Source organism: Myotis yumanensis, unplaced genomic scaffold, assembly GCF_028538775.1.
Source record: "Myotis yumanensis isolate MYYU_CA2020_CCGP unplaced genomic scaffold, mMyoYum1.0.hap1 SCAF_10, whole genome shotgun sequence".
Classification (NCBI taxonomy): Eukaryota; Metazoa; Chordata; class Mammalia; order Chiroptera; family Vespertilionidae; genus Myotis; species Myotis yumanensis.
In genome coordinates this window covers 2293093-2307251 of record NW_027223761.1, presented here as the reverse complement: position 1 = coordinate 2307251, position 14159 = coordinate 2293093, and the positions used below count along the sequence as shown (strand labels likewise).

At 67.9% G+C, this 14159-nt stretch overlaps 1 protein-coding gene across 7 annotated transcripts in view; it reads left to right on the top strand.

Moving 5' to 3' along the window:
* MYRF (myelin regulatory factor) overlaps positions 1-14159 on the top strand; it is a 31847-nt gene that overhangs the window by 14571 nt on the left and 3117 nt on the right. For 2 of the 7 annotated variants that reach the window (XM_070427204.1, XM_070427205.1), the window contains exons 4-25: positions 1015-1076; positions 1926-2205; positions 3378-3628; positions 3718-3841; positions 5470-5665; positions 6783-6859; positions 7011-7121; positions 7540-7630; positions 8012-8212; positions 8394-8505; positions 8991-9100; positions 9603-9763; positions 9836-9908; positions 10138-10226; positions 10472-10540; positions 10978-11058; positions 11222-11307; positions 11431-11622; positions 11869-12099; positions 12737-12824; positions 13027-13101; positions 13328-13430. In XM_070427204.1, the coding sequence (XP_070283305.1) occupies positions 1015-1076; positions 1926-2205; positions 3378-3628; positions 3718-3841; positions 5470-5665; positions 6783-6859; positions 7011-7121; positions 7540-7630; positions 8012-8212; positions 8394-8505; positions 8991-9100; positions 9603-9763; positions 9836-9908; positions 10138-10226; positions 10472-10540; positions 10978-11058; positions 11222-11307; positions 11431-11622; positions 11869-12099; positions 12737-12824; positions 13027-13101; positions 13328-13430 (2863 nt within the window). Of the gene's footprint in view, positions 1-771; positions 826-1014; positions 1077-1206; positions 1331-1925; positions 2206-3377; positions 3629-3717; positions 3842-5469; positions 5666-6782; positions 6860-7010; positions 7122-7539; positions 7631-8011; positions 8213-8393; positions 8506-8990; positions 9101-9602; positions 9764-9835; positions 9909-10137; positions 10227-10471; positions 10541-10977; positions 11059-11218; positions 11308-11430; positions 11623-11868; positions 12100-12736; positions 12825-13026; positions 13102-13327; positions 13431-14159 lie in introns of those variants that run through there. The other 5 variants (XM_070427206.1, XM_070427207.1, XM_070427209.1 and 2 more) reach the window with 4 other exon arrangements.

Sequence of the window (14159 nt, the reverse complement as noted above, 5' to 3'; positions counted from 1 at the left end):
GGGCCTCTGTGACTGGGCCCTTCACTGCCCCGCCCCTGCCAGGCCCTGTTCTAGAAGGTAAACAAGACAGGCAGGGCCCGCCCGGCTGTGGAACCGCGGTCTCGGGGGGGAGGGCGTTCTCCATCCCTGAACCACCGTGTGGCGGGCTCAGAGCGCCTGGAGGAGGCGGAAGGAAGGAGCACGAGGGGCCTCAGGGGCAGGGGTCGGAGGGTGTGAAAGGCCCTGACCCACTGCAGACACCCAAGGCCGCCATCAGGGGGTGCGGGGAGCCGGCCGGGAGGCCGGCCGTGGGGCGGAGAGGCCCGGTCAGCAGCGAGGGCCGCAGGGAGGGTCAGCCCCTGCCACTTAGCACTTTCTGGCCTCCTCATGTGGCTGGGGGGTGGGCAGGTGGCTTGTCCTGGAGCGTGGGCACTCTGGGGTCCGCCCAGGCCGTGTCCACGTGGCTGGGCACAGCGGTGGCAGTCTCTCCCGACTGGGGACCAGGGATGGCCAGTGAGCGGCCCCCGGGTGGCAGCGCAGGCCTCATGCAGGACGTGCTGACCTCTCGGGGTCGAGTTTGTTCTTTTGCTCGAACCGCTGATAACACCAAACCTGCAAGAAAAGAATACAGCCCGGCCCCGCCGAGCTGGCTCCCTGCCCGTCCACACCTGCCCTGGGTGGGCCAGCCCCCCAGGCCCTCCCAGCCCCCGAGAGCCCTGCGTTTCCAGGAAGTGGGGGCTTCAATGGGCAAAGACGGGGGGGCAGGCTTGGGCCCTTGCCTGGGGACAGAGCCCTGAATGCCGATGCCATCATGAGGGACGCTGGTGACGGGCCCCCAAGTGCCCAGTAAGTCTGAGGCAATGCTGGGCAAGAGCCCAAGACCCCCCCCCCCAATAACTGCCAGGCACCCCGAGGTGACTGGTGCAGAGAAATGCCCCGAGGGTGGGAGTGAGGAGACCTGGCTGCCTCCACCTCGGGGTCCCTGGGCCCGGCCCCCGGAGGAGCTGCGTCCCGACACCCCTCCCTCTCCCGCAGCACGCTGCCTGAATCCCCCCCGGACTCGGGCTCCGAGGCCTACTCCCCCCAGCAGGTGAATGGTGAGTCCAGCGGGCACCGCCCTCCCCCCGGGGCTGGGGCAAGTGGTTGGGGCGGCCTTATCGGGAGGGAGGGAGCGGGGAGGGAGGGGGCCAGCGCTGCCCCACAGGCCACATTATCGCTGGTCAAATACTCGGGCGGGCGCTGCCCATTGTTTCCCCGCGGGCGGGTGGGGAGCCAGCCCTGCCCCAGCGAGTGTCCCTCCGGCGATGCCTCCGCCTGCCCGCCGGCGCCATCATGGATGCGCCCTTCGGCGGTAAGTGGACGGCTGGGCCAGGCCTCCCAGCGGCCAGGCCCACCTCGCCTGGGGGTGCGCGGGGTGCCGTGGCCCCCAGGTGGCTGAAGGCAGAAGGATCGCGGGCAGCAGTCCCCCCACGCCCAGAGAGGGGTCAAGAGTTCTGTTTATCTTACCAAACATCTCTGGAATGCCTCCTGGGGACAGAGGCAGCTGGCCGCCCGCTCGGGCTGGGGGGCTGCCCGGGGCCTGGTGGGGGGCTGCCGGGAGGATGCTGCCACAGGCCTGCCCTGGGGGTCTCGGGAGACTCCTTCCGGGGGCCCGGGGAGGAGCTGGGGATGTGGGGCCCTCCCCAGGGAGCCGGTTCCCAGCCGGGCCCAGTGGAAGGAGCTGGCTAAAGTGGGGTGAAAGGCCGCTGACCCAGCCTGGGCCGGGGCCTGCCTCCCTGCCCAGGCCTCTAGTGGCCAGCCTTGAGCTGCCCAGCCCTCCTCGCACATGGGCCGGGTGGGAGGGCAGCCCCAGGCCTGGCCCGGCAGGGGCGGAAATGGGGAGACCCAGGCCAGGGAGAGCTGGTGCCCCGGGCAGGTGTCTGACGCCTGCCCCCTTCTCTCCGCAGACCCTCACCTCCTGCGCACCCTCACCCCCGAGACGCTGTGCCACGTGGGGGGGCCCTCCCGCCTGGAGCACCTGCCCCCACCCCCAGCCCACCTGCCAGGCCCCCCACCGCCCCCGCCACCCCCACCTCACTACCCCGTCCTCCAGCGGGACCTGTTCATGAAGGCGGAGCCCCCGATGCCCCCCTACGCTGCCATGGGGCCGGGGCTGGTGCCCGCCGACCTGCACCACACGCAGCAGTCCCAGATGCTGCACCAGCTGCTGCAGCAACATGGAGCTGAGTAAGACGGGGCTCCCCCTCCCCGGGGGGGACGATGAGGTGGGGGGTCAGGGAGCAGCAGGCAGGACAGAGGTGGAGGTGGGCACAGGGCAAACCTAGGAAGGCAGGAGGCTCAGACCCCAGGACACGGGGTCAGGGTATGTGTCCGCCTGTGCCCAGCAAGGCGGCAGGTATTCCAGCCACGGCCGAGTGCTCACGGCTGCCTTTCGGGGCAGGCGTGGCCACCCCCGTTGTCCGCCTGGGAACCTGGGCTCTAGGTCACGGAACGGGAAGGACGGAGTGGAGATTTGCACCTGGGCTGTGCTGTTCCCCGGCACCGGTGACTTCCCAGCCGCACGGAGCCCTCGGCTCTGAGGAGGTGCCGGGCGTGGACCCGAGCTCCCTGCTCTGCCTCCAACCTGAAGAATTGCCATTTTATGTTTTACACATTGAGATTTAAATATATATATCTTTATTGATTTCAAATAGGGAGAGGGAGAAAGAGACAGAAACATCAATGATCAGAGAGACTCATTGACCGGCTGCCTCCTGCACACCCCCTACTGGGGACCAAGCCTGCAACCCAGGCATGTGCCCTGACCGGGAATCGAACCCTGACCTCCTGGTTCATAGGTCGACGCTCAACCACGGAGCCACACTGGCCGGGCTACCCGTTGCTATCTCCTGAGAGATTTAGTTCAAGGAAAGATTCCGCTGCCAAAACTTTTTGTCAAGCAGGAGAAGGAGACCCTGTGCAGCCCCCCACATTTCAGCCCCGTTCCAAGAAACGCTCCTTCCTGCCTCTGTGGCCCGTGGGGTGCTCTGCAGAGGCTCCCCTGGGGGTAACACGGGGTGACATGGGTGACAGCGCAGGGGAGGACGGCCTCCTCCCTCCCCCGGTTCTGCGCCCTCCGTGTGCCAGGCCCCTTGCGGTGTGACAGGGACACATAGGCAAGTCCGGTGTGGCTCCTGCCGCCTGGCTTCCACAGTTCGGGGGTAGGGCGGGTGCGGAACCAAGGAATGCAGCACAGAGTGATGGGGAGCCCTGCGGAGGCCAAGCCGGGGGTGGGGGGGTGGGGGGAGACTTCCTGCAGGAGGTGTCCTCCGGACTGGGCATATCCGGCTGGGCACTGCCTTGGGGGCAGGGGCTCAGGGGGAACCAGCCCCCCATGGCACACACCTCTGTCCCTTCAGGCTCCCCACACACCCCTCCAAGAAGAGGAAGCACTCGGAATCGCCCCCCAACACCCTCAATGCCCAGATGCTGAACGGAATGATCAAACAGGAGCCTGGGACCATGACAGCCCTGCCCGCGCACCCCCCGAGAGCCCCCTCCCCGCCCTGGCCTCCCCAGGGCCCCCTCTCCCCAGGCCCTGGCTCCTTGCCTCTCAGCATCGCCCGGGTCCAGACACCACCTTGGCACCCGCCAGGTGCCCCCTCGCCAGGTACGAGGCTGGCCTGCGGGGCCCTGCCGGGGGCAGCCCTTCAGGTTGGGGAGTGGGGCGCAGGGCCCACATAGCATCCCCCCCTCCAGGTCTCCTGCAGGACAATGACAGCCTCAGTGGCTCCTACCTGGACCCCAACTACCAGTCCATCAAGTGGCAACCACATCAGCAGAACAAGTGGGCGACCCTGTACGACGCCAACTACAAGGAGCTGTGAGTGAGCTGTGCACCCCTCCACCCTCCTGGCCACACGGCCATCTGGGGCCCGCCCGCCTGGCACCGTGGTCCTAGAGCAGGGCCTGGAGCACACTGGGGACCAGGTGGCCCACTTACAGGAGAGCAGAGCTAGGACAGTGCTCAGGGTTCCTGACTCCTGGGCCAGCCCGAGGCCTCCTTAAGAAGGTGGTGCCTGCCAGGGAGGGGCGAGTCAGGGCTCCTCCTCCCCTGCCCCCTCCCCCTCCTCCTGCGGCATTCCAGGAAGGTAGCAGGAAGCTGAGTGTTAGGAGGCCCTTCCCGCAGACCCTCCCGGGAGGAGGGGGGGACTGGTCAGAGGCTGCCTGGATTCTTAGCCCTTCCTCAGCACCCACCTGGCTCAGCTTCCCGGCCTGGCCAGGAGCACTGGGACTCTCCCCTCGCTCCCGCGGGGGCCGGTGAGGACTGAACGTGTGGCCCCCACAACTCGCATGGACATGGCCAGGCCTGGGCAGGGTGGCTGGGCGAGGGCCCTGTCACCGCTGAGACCAGCCTCCTGGAGTCGGCACCCGGGCTCTGTGGGTCTCCTACCCAGAAGCCCTCGGGCCTAGGGGCTGTCCAGTTGCTCCGGTGGCTGAAGGGGCCCTGAGACCCTGCCAGGGTTGAGGGGAGGTGTTTGGGGGTCCAGCCCCTATGGCCTGGTGCAGACCCCCACTCCTAGTTCTGGGCCAGCCCTGCCACCCCAGGCCCCCAAGGCCAGGAAGCTGGCAGCCGGGGCTCCAGTGTGGCCCGGGCACTTCCTGGGTGTTTCTCTGGCGCAGTCAGGTGGGCGGGGCCCCGGGAGGGAGAATCGGGGAGCCCTGGGCCTTCCTGTCGACATTACAGGCCCGGGGTCCTTTTCCCGCCGCGTGGAGCCATTCTCCCTGCCCAGCTTCCTCCAGGCAGGCACCGGGCCTGGGGGGCACTGCTTGTGCCTGGGGGTTTGGGTGAGGGTGGGCCACGCTGTAATGGCTCTCTTTCCTGCCACCTGGAGGCCCCCCCAAAGGGTACAGACTTGGAACACTTTCTCAGCAACAGATGGGTAAACTGAGGCTGGGTCCCGTCCCCCCCCCCGTTGCCCCCCCCCCCCCCCCCCGGGCATACAGGAGTCAGAATGAGGATGTTTGGGGGCTGGAGGGAGCCTGTGGGCAGGGGCTGGGCCAGCTCCTGGCGCCTGGTTCCACCGTTTCCATGGCTACCAGCTGTCAGCCGCAGTGAGGCTCCGCAGACCATCCCCTCTAACCCCATCTCCCACGAGGGCGGGGGCTTCGGAAGTGTTACGGGGAGGAATCAAGTGTGGTGAGGGGCCCCCAAGCCCCCCCAGGAGTTCCCTCCCATCTGGTGGGCTCAGGTCTCCGGCCGTGTTTCCCTCCTCCCCAGCGTGGTTGGTCCCAGGCACGTAGAGGAAAAGAATAGTGACATAGTGACTGAGGGGGTGGCAGGCCTGAGCCCAAATCCCCCCGGGACGCAGTTTCCCTTTCTGAGAAGTGGGGGCTGCCCCGCGATCTGGGGTTCAGGGTAGGAAATCGGACGGCCGGTGTGGGGGGCGGGGAGGGCGGACGCTCCAGGCCCGCCGGGGCCCCGGTGAGCGCCTGCCCTGCCCGCCCCAGGCCCATGCTCACCTACCGCGTGGACGCCGACAAGGGCTTCAACTTCTCGGTGGGCGACGACGCGTTCGTGTGCCAGAAGAAGAACCACTTCCAGGTGACGGTGTACATCGGCGTGCTGGGCGAGCCCAAGTTCGTGAAGACGCCCGAGGGCCTCAAACCCCTCGACTGCTTCTCCCTGAAGCTGCACGGCGTGAAGGCAGGTGTGGGGCCCGGCCAGCGGGCACAGCGGGCCGAAGCCGGGGAGGAGCCCTCACGCCACGTCCACCCCCGCCCCCGCCCCGCCCCCGCCCTGCCCCGGTGATGCCCCTGAACCTGAACCGTGGGGCTCCCGTGTCCTTCTCCACCCCGACCCCAGGTCTGTGTCCCCAGCCAAGACCCCCTCTCCTGACCGCGCCTGAAATGAACTCCCCCTTCCTCCGGCCTCCCTCCTCAGGATGGGGGCTCAGGCCATAAATCCGGGGCCCACTTGCTCACACCTCGTCATGCACCAGACTCTGCTGCCCCCTCTCCCTGGACAAGGCCACCCCCACAGCAGCTTCCACTCTGGCTCCCAACTCGGGCTCCACCGGAGGCCCAGGCGGGCATGACCCCCCCATTCCTCCACAACTCCCCTCCCCCCCCTTTGCCAGGACTTCTGAGCTCAGCCCACAAAGGCCTTCGGGTCTGTCTGGCCCTGCCATGGGCTGTGCCCGGACCACTGTGCCCATTCACAGCCCCAGTGGTCTCCTTCCCCTGGGCCACCCTCCCAGCGCCCATCCCACCTCCTCTCCCGCCTGCCTGCTCCCCGGCCTCACCGTCCACTCTGCTGCTGCCGCGGTCCTAGGAGACTTGCCCTGAGGCCCATCTTGACCGGGAGGCCCCGCCCTAGGCCCCCTCCCCAGCACAACCCTAGTGAATTTGAGCCCATGAGCTCTGTGGGGGTGCGGGGGGGGGGGGCAGGGTGTGTCTCCTTCAGTGTCATATGGGGGGTCGAGGGGACATGGGAGGGGCTGGAGTGGTGGGCTGGGTATGAGGGGGTGTTTGTGGAGGCCGGTTTGGGGTGTGCTCAGGCTGGGGCAGTGTGGGTGCGGACTGGGGGCTGTGAGGTGCCGTGGAGTGTGTCTGCCCCAGGGTTGTGGATGGGGGTCTGGGGGTGCGGCTGTGTAGGAGAGGGACCTGAGTTTATGGGGAAGCCAGGCTGAGGGGAGGCGGTGCCTCTGTTTCCCCCTGAGCTCCAGCTGGGCCGGGCTGGGCTGAGAGGTGAAGGGGGCCAGGACGGGGTGGGGGTGGGGGGACCGCGGCCCTGAGGGCCCACTGGCCCTGCTCCTCCCCAGCTAGAGGCCCTGAACCAGTCCATCAACATCGAGCAGTCGCAGTCGGACCGAAGCAAGCGGCCCTTCAACCCTGTCACGTGAGTGTGTGACCTTGGGGGTGGCCTCTGGGAGGGCTGACCCCTCAGCTGGCTTGGGAGCTGAGGGGGGCTAGGCGGGCACCCACGACGTCCACCCTCCACACCTGGGTGCCCCCTGCCTGCCCCCTGAGTGTCCTGCCCTTCTCCGCAGGGTCAGCCTGCCCCCCGAGCAGGTCACGAAGGTGACTGTGGGGCGCCTGCACTTCAGCGAGACCACGGCCAACAACATGCGCAAGAAGGGCAAGCCCAACCCTGACCAGAGGTGAGCGGCCGGACCCCCGCCCCGAGCCCCCCGCCCCCCCATTGCTGGGGGCGGCCAGGAAGATGCCGCCCCGGGTGGCACGCCAGGCACAGAGCCCCACACACCCACCCATCGTACAGATGAGGAACCTGAAACTCAGCCCTTAACTGACTGAGGCTGGGAGCGCGGAAGCCTGGCTCCTGGGCTGGGAACCCTCTGGTCCCGGGGAAATGCCGCCCCCTAGTGGAGACTCGGGTTCCTCCTCTAGGATGGGATGTTCATGCCACTTCCTGGGGTGCCGGGAGCCCGTGGGGGGGGGGGGGGGCGGGGGCCTGAGCGGGCAGTGCTGTGCACTGTGCATCTGACCTGGGGGGGAGGGGGGCAGGGCCGTGGGGCCGCGGAGACCGCGGTGGGGCCGCTGAGACCGCGGTGTGCGCAGGTACTTCATGCTGGTGGTGGCCCTCCAGGCCCACGCACAGAATCAGAACTACACGCTGGCAGCCCAGATCTCAGAGCGCATCATCGTGCGGGTGAGGGTCCCCCCGCCAGGGGCTTGAGGGTCCCCCCCCCAGAGCTGGGAGCAAAGCACCCGGGAGGAATCCCGGGGCAGTGGGGAGTCAGGGTCCCGCTGGGCCCGGGCGGTGTGGCCTCGGGCAAGGCTCCACCCTCTCTGGGCCTGGCGTCTCCTAAAGGGAGGAAGTGGACAGGCCTGGGGGCTTCCCCAAGTCCCACAAGTAACTGAACACTGCCGCAGCCGCAGCTGGAGGGCCAGCTTAGGTTAGGCACAGTGGGGTGAGGAGCCCTGGCCGGAGCTGGAGGGGCAGCGGGGGGGGGGGGGGGGCGCCCCTTTCCCAGGGGCCTGCAGGTCTCCCACCCCCCGGCACTGATCGATCCAACCCCAACGCGCCTAGGCCTCCAACCCAGGCCAGTTCGAGAGCGACAGTGACGTGCTGTGGCAGCGGGCACAGGTGCCCGACACGGTCTTCCACCACGGCCGCGTGGGCATCAACACGGACCGTCCCGATGAGGCGCTGGTCGTGCACGGCAACGTCAAGGTCATGGGCTCACTCATGCACCCGTCGGACCTTCGGGCCAAGGAGCACGTGCAGGAGGTGGGGCTGCGGCTGGGGGTGGGGACGGGGGTGGGGGGGAGGAGGAGGGGAGGCTGAGCCTGGATCTCAGGACCTAGGGATCCCGGAAGCAGGGTCTCCCCTCCACCCTGCAGCCTCTTGGTCTCGGGGTGCTCCCGACGTCCAGGAGGGAGGGGTTCCGGCTCAGGCCTGGCTCCCGCAGGTGGACACCATGGAGCAGCTGAAGAGGATCTCGCGCATGCGCCTGGTGCACTACAGATACAAGCCCGAGTTCGCCGCCACCGCGGGCATCGAGGCCTCGGCGCCAGAGACGGGTAAGGCCCTGATGCTAGAGTCGGGGGACCCGGGAACCCTGCCCCGTCCCCTGGTAATGCTGCGCGGGTCTTCTAGAAACCTCTGTCCAGGAACCCCTCCAGGAACCCTCCCCTGAACCCCTGGAACTCCCCGTCAGCCCCGGGGCCTCAGGCCTGGACACTGGAAGTTGGAGAATCGTGTCCGGGGATCCTCGCCCCTCTGCCCTGGATGAACCCTGCCTTCACCCCCCCACCCCAGGGTCCCTGCCCCCTCCCCTGGGACTCTTACTCCCAGGGACCCGCCCGTCCCCCAGCCAGGGGAGCCCCACACCTTGGCCCTGGAACTGCCACCCTGCGAACACGGGCCCGTGGCGCCCCTGCTTCGAGGCTCCTGGGAGCCCAGATCTCTAGCGCCCGGAACTGCGCCCGCCGCCCCGGCCCCCTTCCACTAGGTTCCCCCCACCCCCCACCCCCTGATCCACACACACTGGCTCGTCCCTCCCCAGGGGTCATCGCCCAGGAAGTGAAGGAGGTGCTGCCCGAGGCCGTGAAGGACGCAGGCGCCGTGGTCTTTGCCAACGGGAAGACCATCGAGAACTTTCTGGTGGTGAACAAGGTCGGCAGCCAGGGGGGAGCCTGGGGCGCCCAGGCAGAGGGCGGGTCACCCCTCCCAGGAGGCTGGGCACCAGTGCTGAGGGCGGAGCGGCCCAGCCCTCTCTCATCCCTCGGAGGTGGAGGGGGAGCTTCGGGCGTGGGGCTGGGCTCTGGCTGAGCTACGGGGCCAGAGGAGCCTCGCCGAGGGTTCCCTCCTCGGCGGCAGGGCGGCCGGAGCAGCGCTCAGGCTTCCTCGCGGCTATGGCAAGGCCCCGACACCGGCTCATTGTGGGTTTGTTGTAACTTCCCTGGCGAGGGCTGGGCTGCAAGGCGCAGGTGGCATGTTTTGGTCTCAGCTGCGCAGTGAAGTGCTGCAGTGAGGCGCCCGTTCCCGCGGGCGAGGGGCGAGCGTGGGCCCTGGGAGCCGGGCACTGTGACGGGGTGGGGAGGGCAGTGGGCGCCAGGCGGGAGGCTGTCCGAGGCAGCACGGGGCGCCCTCCACACTGGCCTGTTGCCTGCGCCAGGAGCGCATCTTCATGGAGAACGTGGGGGCCGTGAAGGAGCTGTGCAAGCTGACGGACAACCTGGAGACGCGCATCGACGAGCTGGAGCGCTGGAGCCACAAGCTGGCCAAGCTGCGGCGCCTGGACAGCTTCAAGTCCACGGGCAGCGCCGGCGCCTTCAGGTAGGGGCTCGGGGTGGGGGAGGGCAGACCCGCGCCCCAGGGCCACCTCTGACCCTGGCCCTCTTGCTGCAGCCACACAGGGAGCCAGTTCAGCCGGGCAGGCAGCGTCCCCCACAAGAAGAGGCCCCCCAAGGTGGCCAGCAAGGTAAGGCGGGCAGGTTGACCGGGGCCACCCCTCCCCGCGGCTTCCTTTCCTGCCGGCCCCTCTCCAGGCTCACGGACCCTCTGGCCCTCCCAGCCCTGCTGTCCCTTCCTCTCCCTCTGCCCCCATGGGAATGAGCCCTCCTGGCACCCCTACCTCCAGCAGCACCCCAGTGAGTAAGGCCATGGGCTCCCTAAGTCTGGGCCTCTGCTGCTTCTTCCCTTCTCCTCAGCCGCCGTCTGTGGTGCCGGAGCAGGCCTGCGTCAGCCCGCGCTTCCTGCAGGGAACCATCATCGCCCTGGTGGTGGTCATGGCCTTCAGGTGACTTGTCCCGCAGGCTCGGGCGGGGTGGCTGCCCAGGGGCCCAGGCCTGGGGAAGAGGAAGGCAGGGCCTGGGAGAGTCCCTGAGGTCCTGGGGAAGGGGGTGGGCTGCCTCATTCTGTCCCGTCCGTCCCCCTGGGGCTGGGAGACCCGGTACAGGCACCCCCTGGGAGGCCAGGCCCTGCCCAGAGAGACAGCCCCAGACCGTGGCTCAGCTCTAACCATGCCTTCCCCGTGGCCCCCAGCGTGGTGTCCATGTCCACGCTGTACGTGCTGAGCCTGCGCACCGAGGAGGACCTGGTAGAGACGGATGGGTAGGTCCCTGGAGGCCTGGTGTCTGCTGAGCCGCCAGCTCGGGCGGGGCTGTGGTGGGCAGCCCGGGGTCAGGGGAGCCGCGGAGGCTGTCCCCTCTAAGGGGTTCCAGCTTAGGCTCTCAGCCCGCGGGGGGCTGGGGCGGGGGGGTGTGGAGGAGGGAAGGCCTCCCTGGAGGGGGCCGGCTGTCTTCCAGTCCCTGCGGAAACCGGTGTTTCTCTCAGGCCTCCTACCCACTGCTTCTCCGGGTCGCCGGGCCTCTGAGAGTCCAGGGCATCGGCGGGGTCCAGGCCGGACTGGGGGTGGAGGGAAGGAGGGCCAGGGTGGGGCCTTGGGCTCTGTCTGCCCACTGTCACCCTCAGCCTCTGGGCCGTCTCTGACTGTGTCTTCTCTCTCTCCCCCTGTGCCTGGCCCCCCCTTTCCTCTCTGCTGTCCTTAGCTCCTTTGCCGTGTCCACTTCCTGTCTTCTGGCCCTGCTCCGGCCCCAGCACCCGGGGGGGAGTGAGGCCATGTGCCCATGGTACGTGTCCGGGTCAAGCCCCCTCCCTCCCGCCTCTGGCTCCGGCTGCCGTCTTCCTCTCCATCTCCCCGTCCACCTCCTCCTGCCCTTCCTGCTTCTCGGGGACTTCCAGCTCCCCGCCAGGCTCCAGCTCCTCTGAGCTCGGCCCCCCCTCTCCCAGCAGGTCCAGCCAGAGCTTTGGGACCACTCAGCTCCGACAGTCGCCCGTGACCACTGGGCTGCCAGGCACACGGCCCTCTGTGCTGCTGGGTGCGTGCCGGGGGCGGGTCTGGACGGGTGGGAGGGGGGAGATGGCTGTGTTCTGCGGGGGGAGGGGGGCGGGGAGGGGGCTCTGCTGCCCCCTCCGGCTCATACAGCCTCTGGCTTCCTCAGTTACCCCTGGCCTGACCCGCTCAGCCCCAGGACCGGCCATCCGCACCTTAGACCTGTGCTCCAGCCACCCCTGCCCCGTCGTCTGCTGCCCCTCGCCCACGCCAGGCCCTGCCACTCACCCTAGTCTTGGCCCCAGCTTTGACCCCAGCCATGGTCGCAGCCCCAGTCCCAGCCCCTCCGCTAACCACTCAGGTATGGCTATTGGGTTCAGGGCTGGGGTTGGGTTTGTTTTTATTTAACTGAGTCCAGAGAAGACCCCACAGGCCCATGGGTGGGGGGGTCTCCTGGAGCCCAGAAGGAGGCTCTGGAAAGGATTGGCGGGCCGCCTGGGGGGGGCCCAGAGACCGATGGGTTCACCAGAGTCCAGGGGGGCTGTAGAGACAGCTGGGCAGGAGGCAGCAGTCCCCTCTTCTCAGCCCGCCCCGGTTCTGTCCACAGACCCCAGCCAGATGGCCCTGCTGCCCGGCACCAACATCAGAGCCAAGTCCTGGGGCCTGGCAGCCAATGGCATCGGCCACTCCAAGCATTCAAAGAGCTTGGAGCCTGTGGCCAGTCCTTCAGTCCCCTTCCCGGGGGGGCAGGGCAAAACCAAGAACAGCCCCAGCCTCCGAGTCCATGGCCGGGCCCGCCGAGGGGTCCCCCCGCCCACTCAGCCCTGGGGCCAAGCAGGTACTTGCCCTGTCCCCCCGCACCTCTCAGCCCAGCCCAGCCCAGCCGGGCTCCCTGGCCAGGGCCCGTTTCAGCCCAGGCACCTGAGTGTCTGGGTGCACAGCTCCGTCAGCAGGCCTTTGCTGAGCGTTACAAGTAGCCAGGGATCGGGCCGGGAGCCTGCGCCGATCACCCATGTAATCTTCACAGCACTCCTGCAAGAAAGGGACTGTCCCCATTATTCAGATGAGGAAACAGAGGTGAAGACAAGGGAGGTGGCTCGCCAGGAGCCGTATAACCCGTCAGCGGCAGAGCTGGAACTGATACCAACCTGCTGGCTCCAGGGCCTGGCTCTTGTTTTCCCAAACCTCAAACCCTTAGCCACACAAAGCTGGGAACCCTCTCTTGCAGAGGTTTTCAAATGGGTTCCTCCCCGGTGCCCCTGGGCTGCCTTGGAGGCTGAAGGGGAGGCCAGGAGCCTTCCTGGCTTCGACCAGCTGGCTCTGCTCTGGGTACTGGGCCTCCCCATCGACTGGCATTTGACGGGTGTCGTGGCTTAAAGAAAAAAAAGTTGAGAAGCTGTGGCTTGCTGAGACTGAAGTTCAAAGTGACCGAGAAACCCCAAGGGGTAGATGCTCACCTCCGCCTCTCCTTGCAGACTCGGCGCCCGCCCTCACCTCCATCCAGCTGCTGGAGAACTCGATGCCCATCACCGCCCAGTACTGTGCTCCGGGGGGTGCCTGCAGGTGGGCTGGCTCCTCCCCCCACCCAGGGACGGGTTCCCTCAGGTGCTCCAAGCCCAGGCGGCCCACATGGCCAGACCTTGTCCCACTGGGGAGGAACTTGACCCTGGCTAGGCCCCTGACGGGCTCCATGGAGACTGGGGGCTGAGGAGCCCAGGAGGTGAGGCTGTGGCCTGGGGCTAAGGGGCCAGCTTTGCCCTTTTAGGCCTGGGAACTTCACCTACCACATCCCTGTCAGCGGCAGCACCCCCCTGCACCTCGGCCTGACCCTGCAGATGAAGTGAGTGCGCGTGGGGAGGGGAGACCCGGGTCCCTGGCCGCTAACGGTCCCTGGGCCTCGGTTCCTCATCTGTAGAATGGGCTGCTGCCCGCAGGGGCCTTGAGGACCGAGCAGGATGGGGGGTGGGAGAGGTGGCGGGGCAGGGAGGTGGAGGGGAGGGCTGGCGGGGAGGAGGCTGGGCGGGGGCGCTCAGAACCCATTTCCCTGCTCCCTGGGCCTCCTCCAGCTCCTCGTTCCCCGTGTCCGTGGTGCTGTGCAGCCTGAGGTCGGAGGAGCCGTGCGAGGAGGGCAGCTTTCCACAGAGCCTCCACACCCACCAGGACACCCAGGTAGGGGGCCACTGGGGGTCCCCGGAGCACAACGGGGCCCCCAAATGGGTGAGGAGAGGCAGCCGGGTCAGAGTGCAGGCATCTCCACGGGGACACTTGGGGGCTGGGCGTCTGTGCCGGGGAGGGCGCGTGTGCACCACGCACGGGGGAGCCTCTCTGTCCCTTGCTCTGTCCCGTTCCTGCCTGGCAGAGCCCTGGGAAGAAAATGGTCCCACAAGGACTAACTTGGGTGCAGTGGTGGGGACAGGGACAGGGACAGGGAGGGAGCCCTGGGAGCCCATGGCAGGGAGAGCTAACCCGTCTGGCCTCAGGTGAGGACAGCCATTAAAAAAAGTCCTGTTGATTTAAGTGAGACCTGAAGGACAATCTGGGACAGTGTCCCAGGAGAGGGGAGCAGCAGGGGCAGAGGTCTGGAGGTGGGGGGGGGGGGGGGGGGGTGGCGTGTTGGTGGAGCTGGAACTGGCAGGGCTGTGAGGGGCGGGGGCAGCGGGTTGGGAGCCTGGACCTCAAGCTCAGGCTGGGGCCGGGGCCAGCTCCCTCGGGCTCCCTCCTGCTCTGGAAGCAAGTGGCCGGGACCTGAAGCTGTGACTCAGCACAAGTTATGGGAGTTTCTCCTCAGCCTTCGCAAACGCACTGGGACCCCATCGCAGGCCGTGTGGGGCCCCGTGGGAGACAGACGTGCAGAGAAACCTCGGGGGGTGGGGGCGGGAGCCCAGGAGGCCCAGGCCC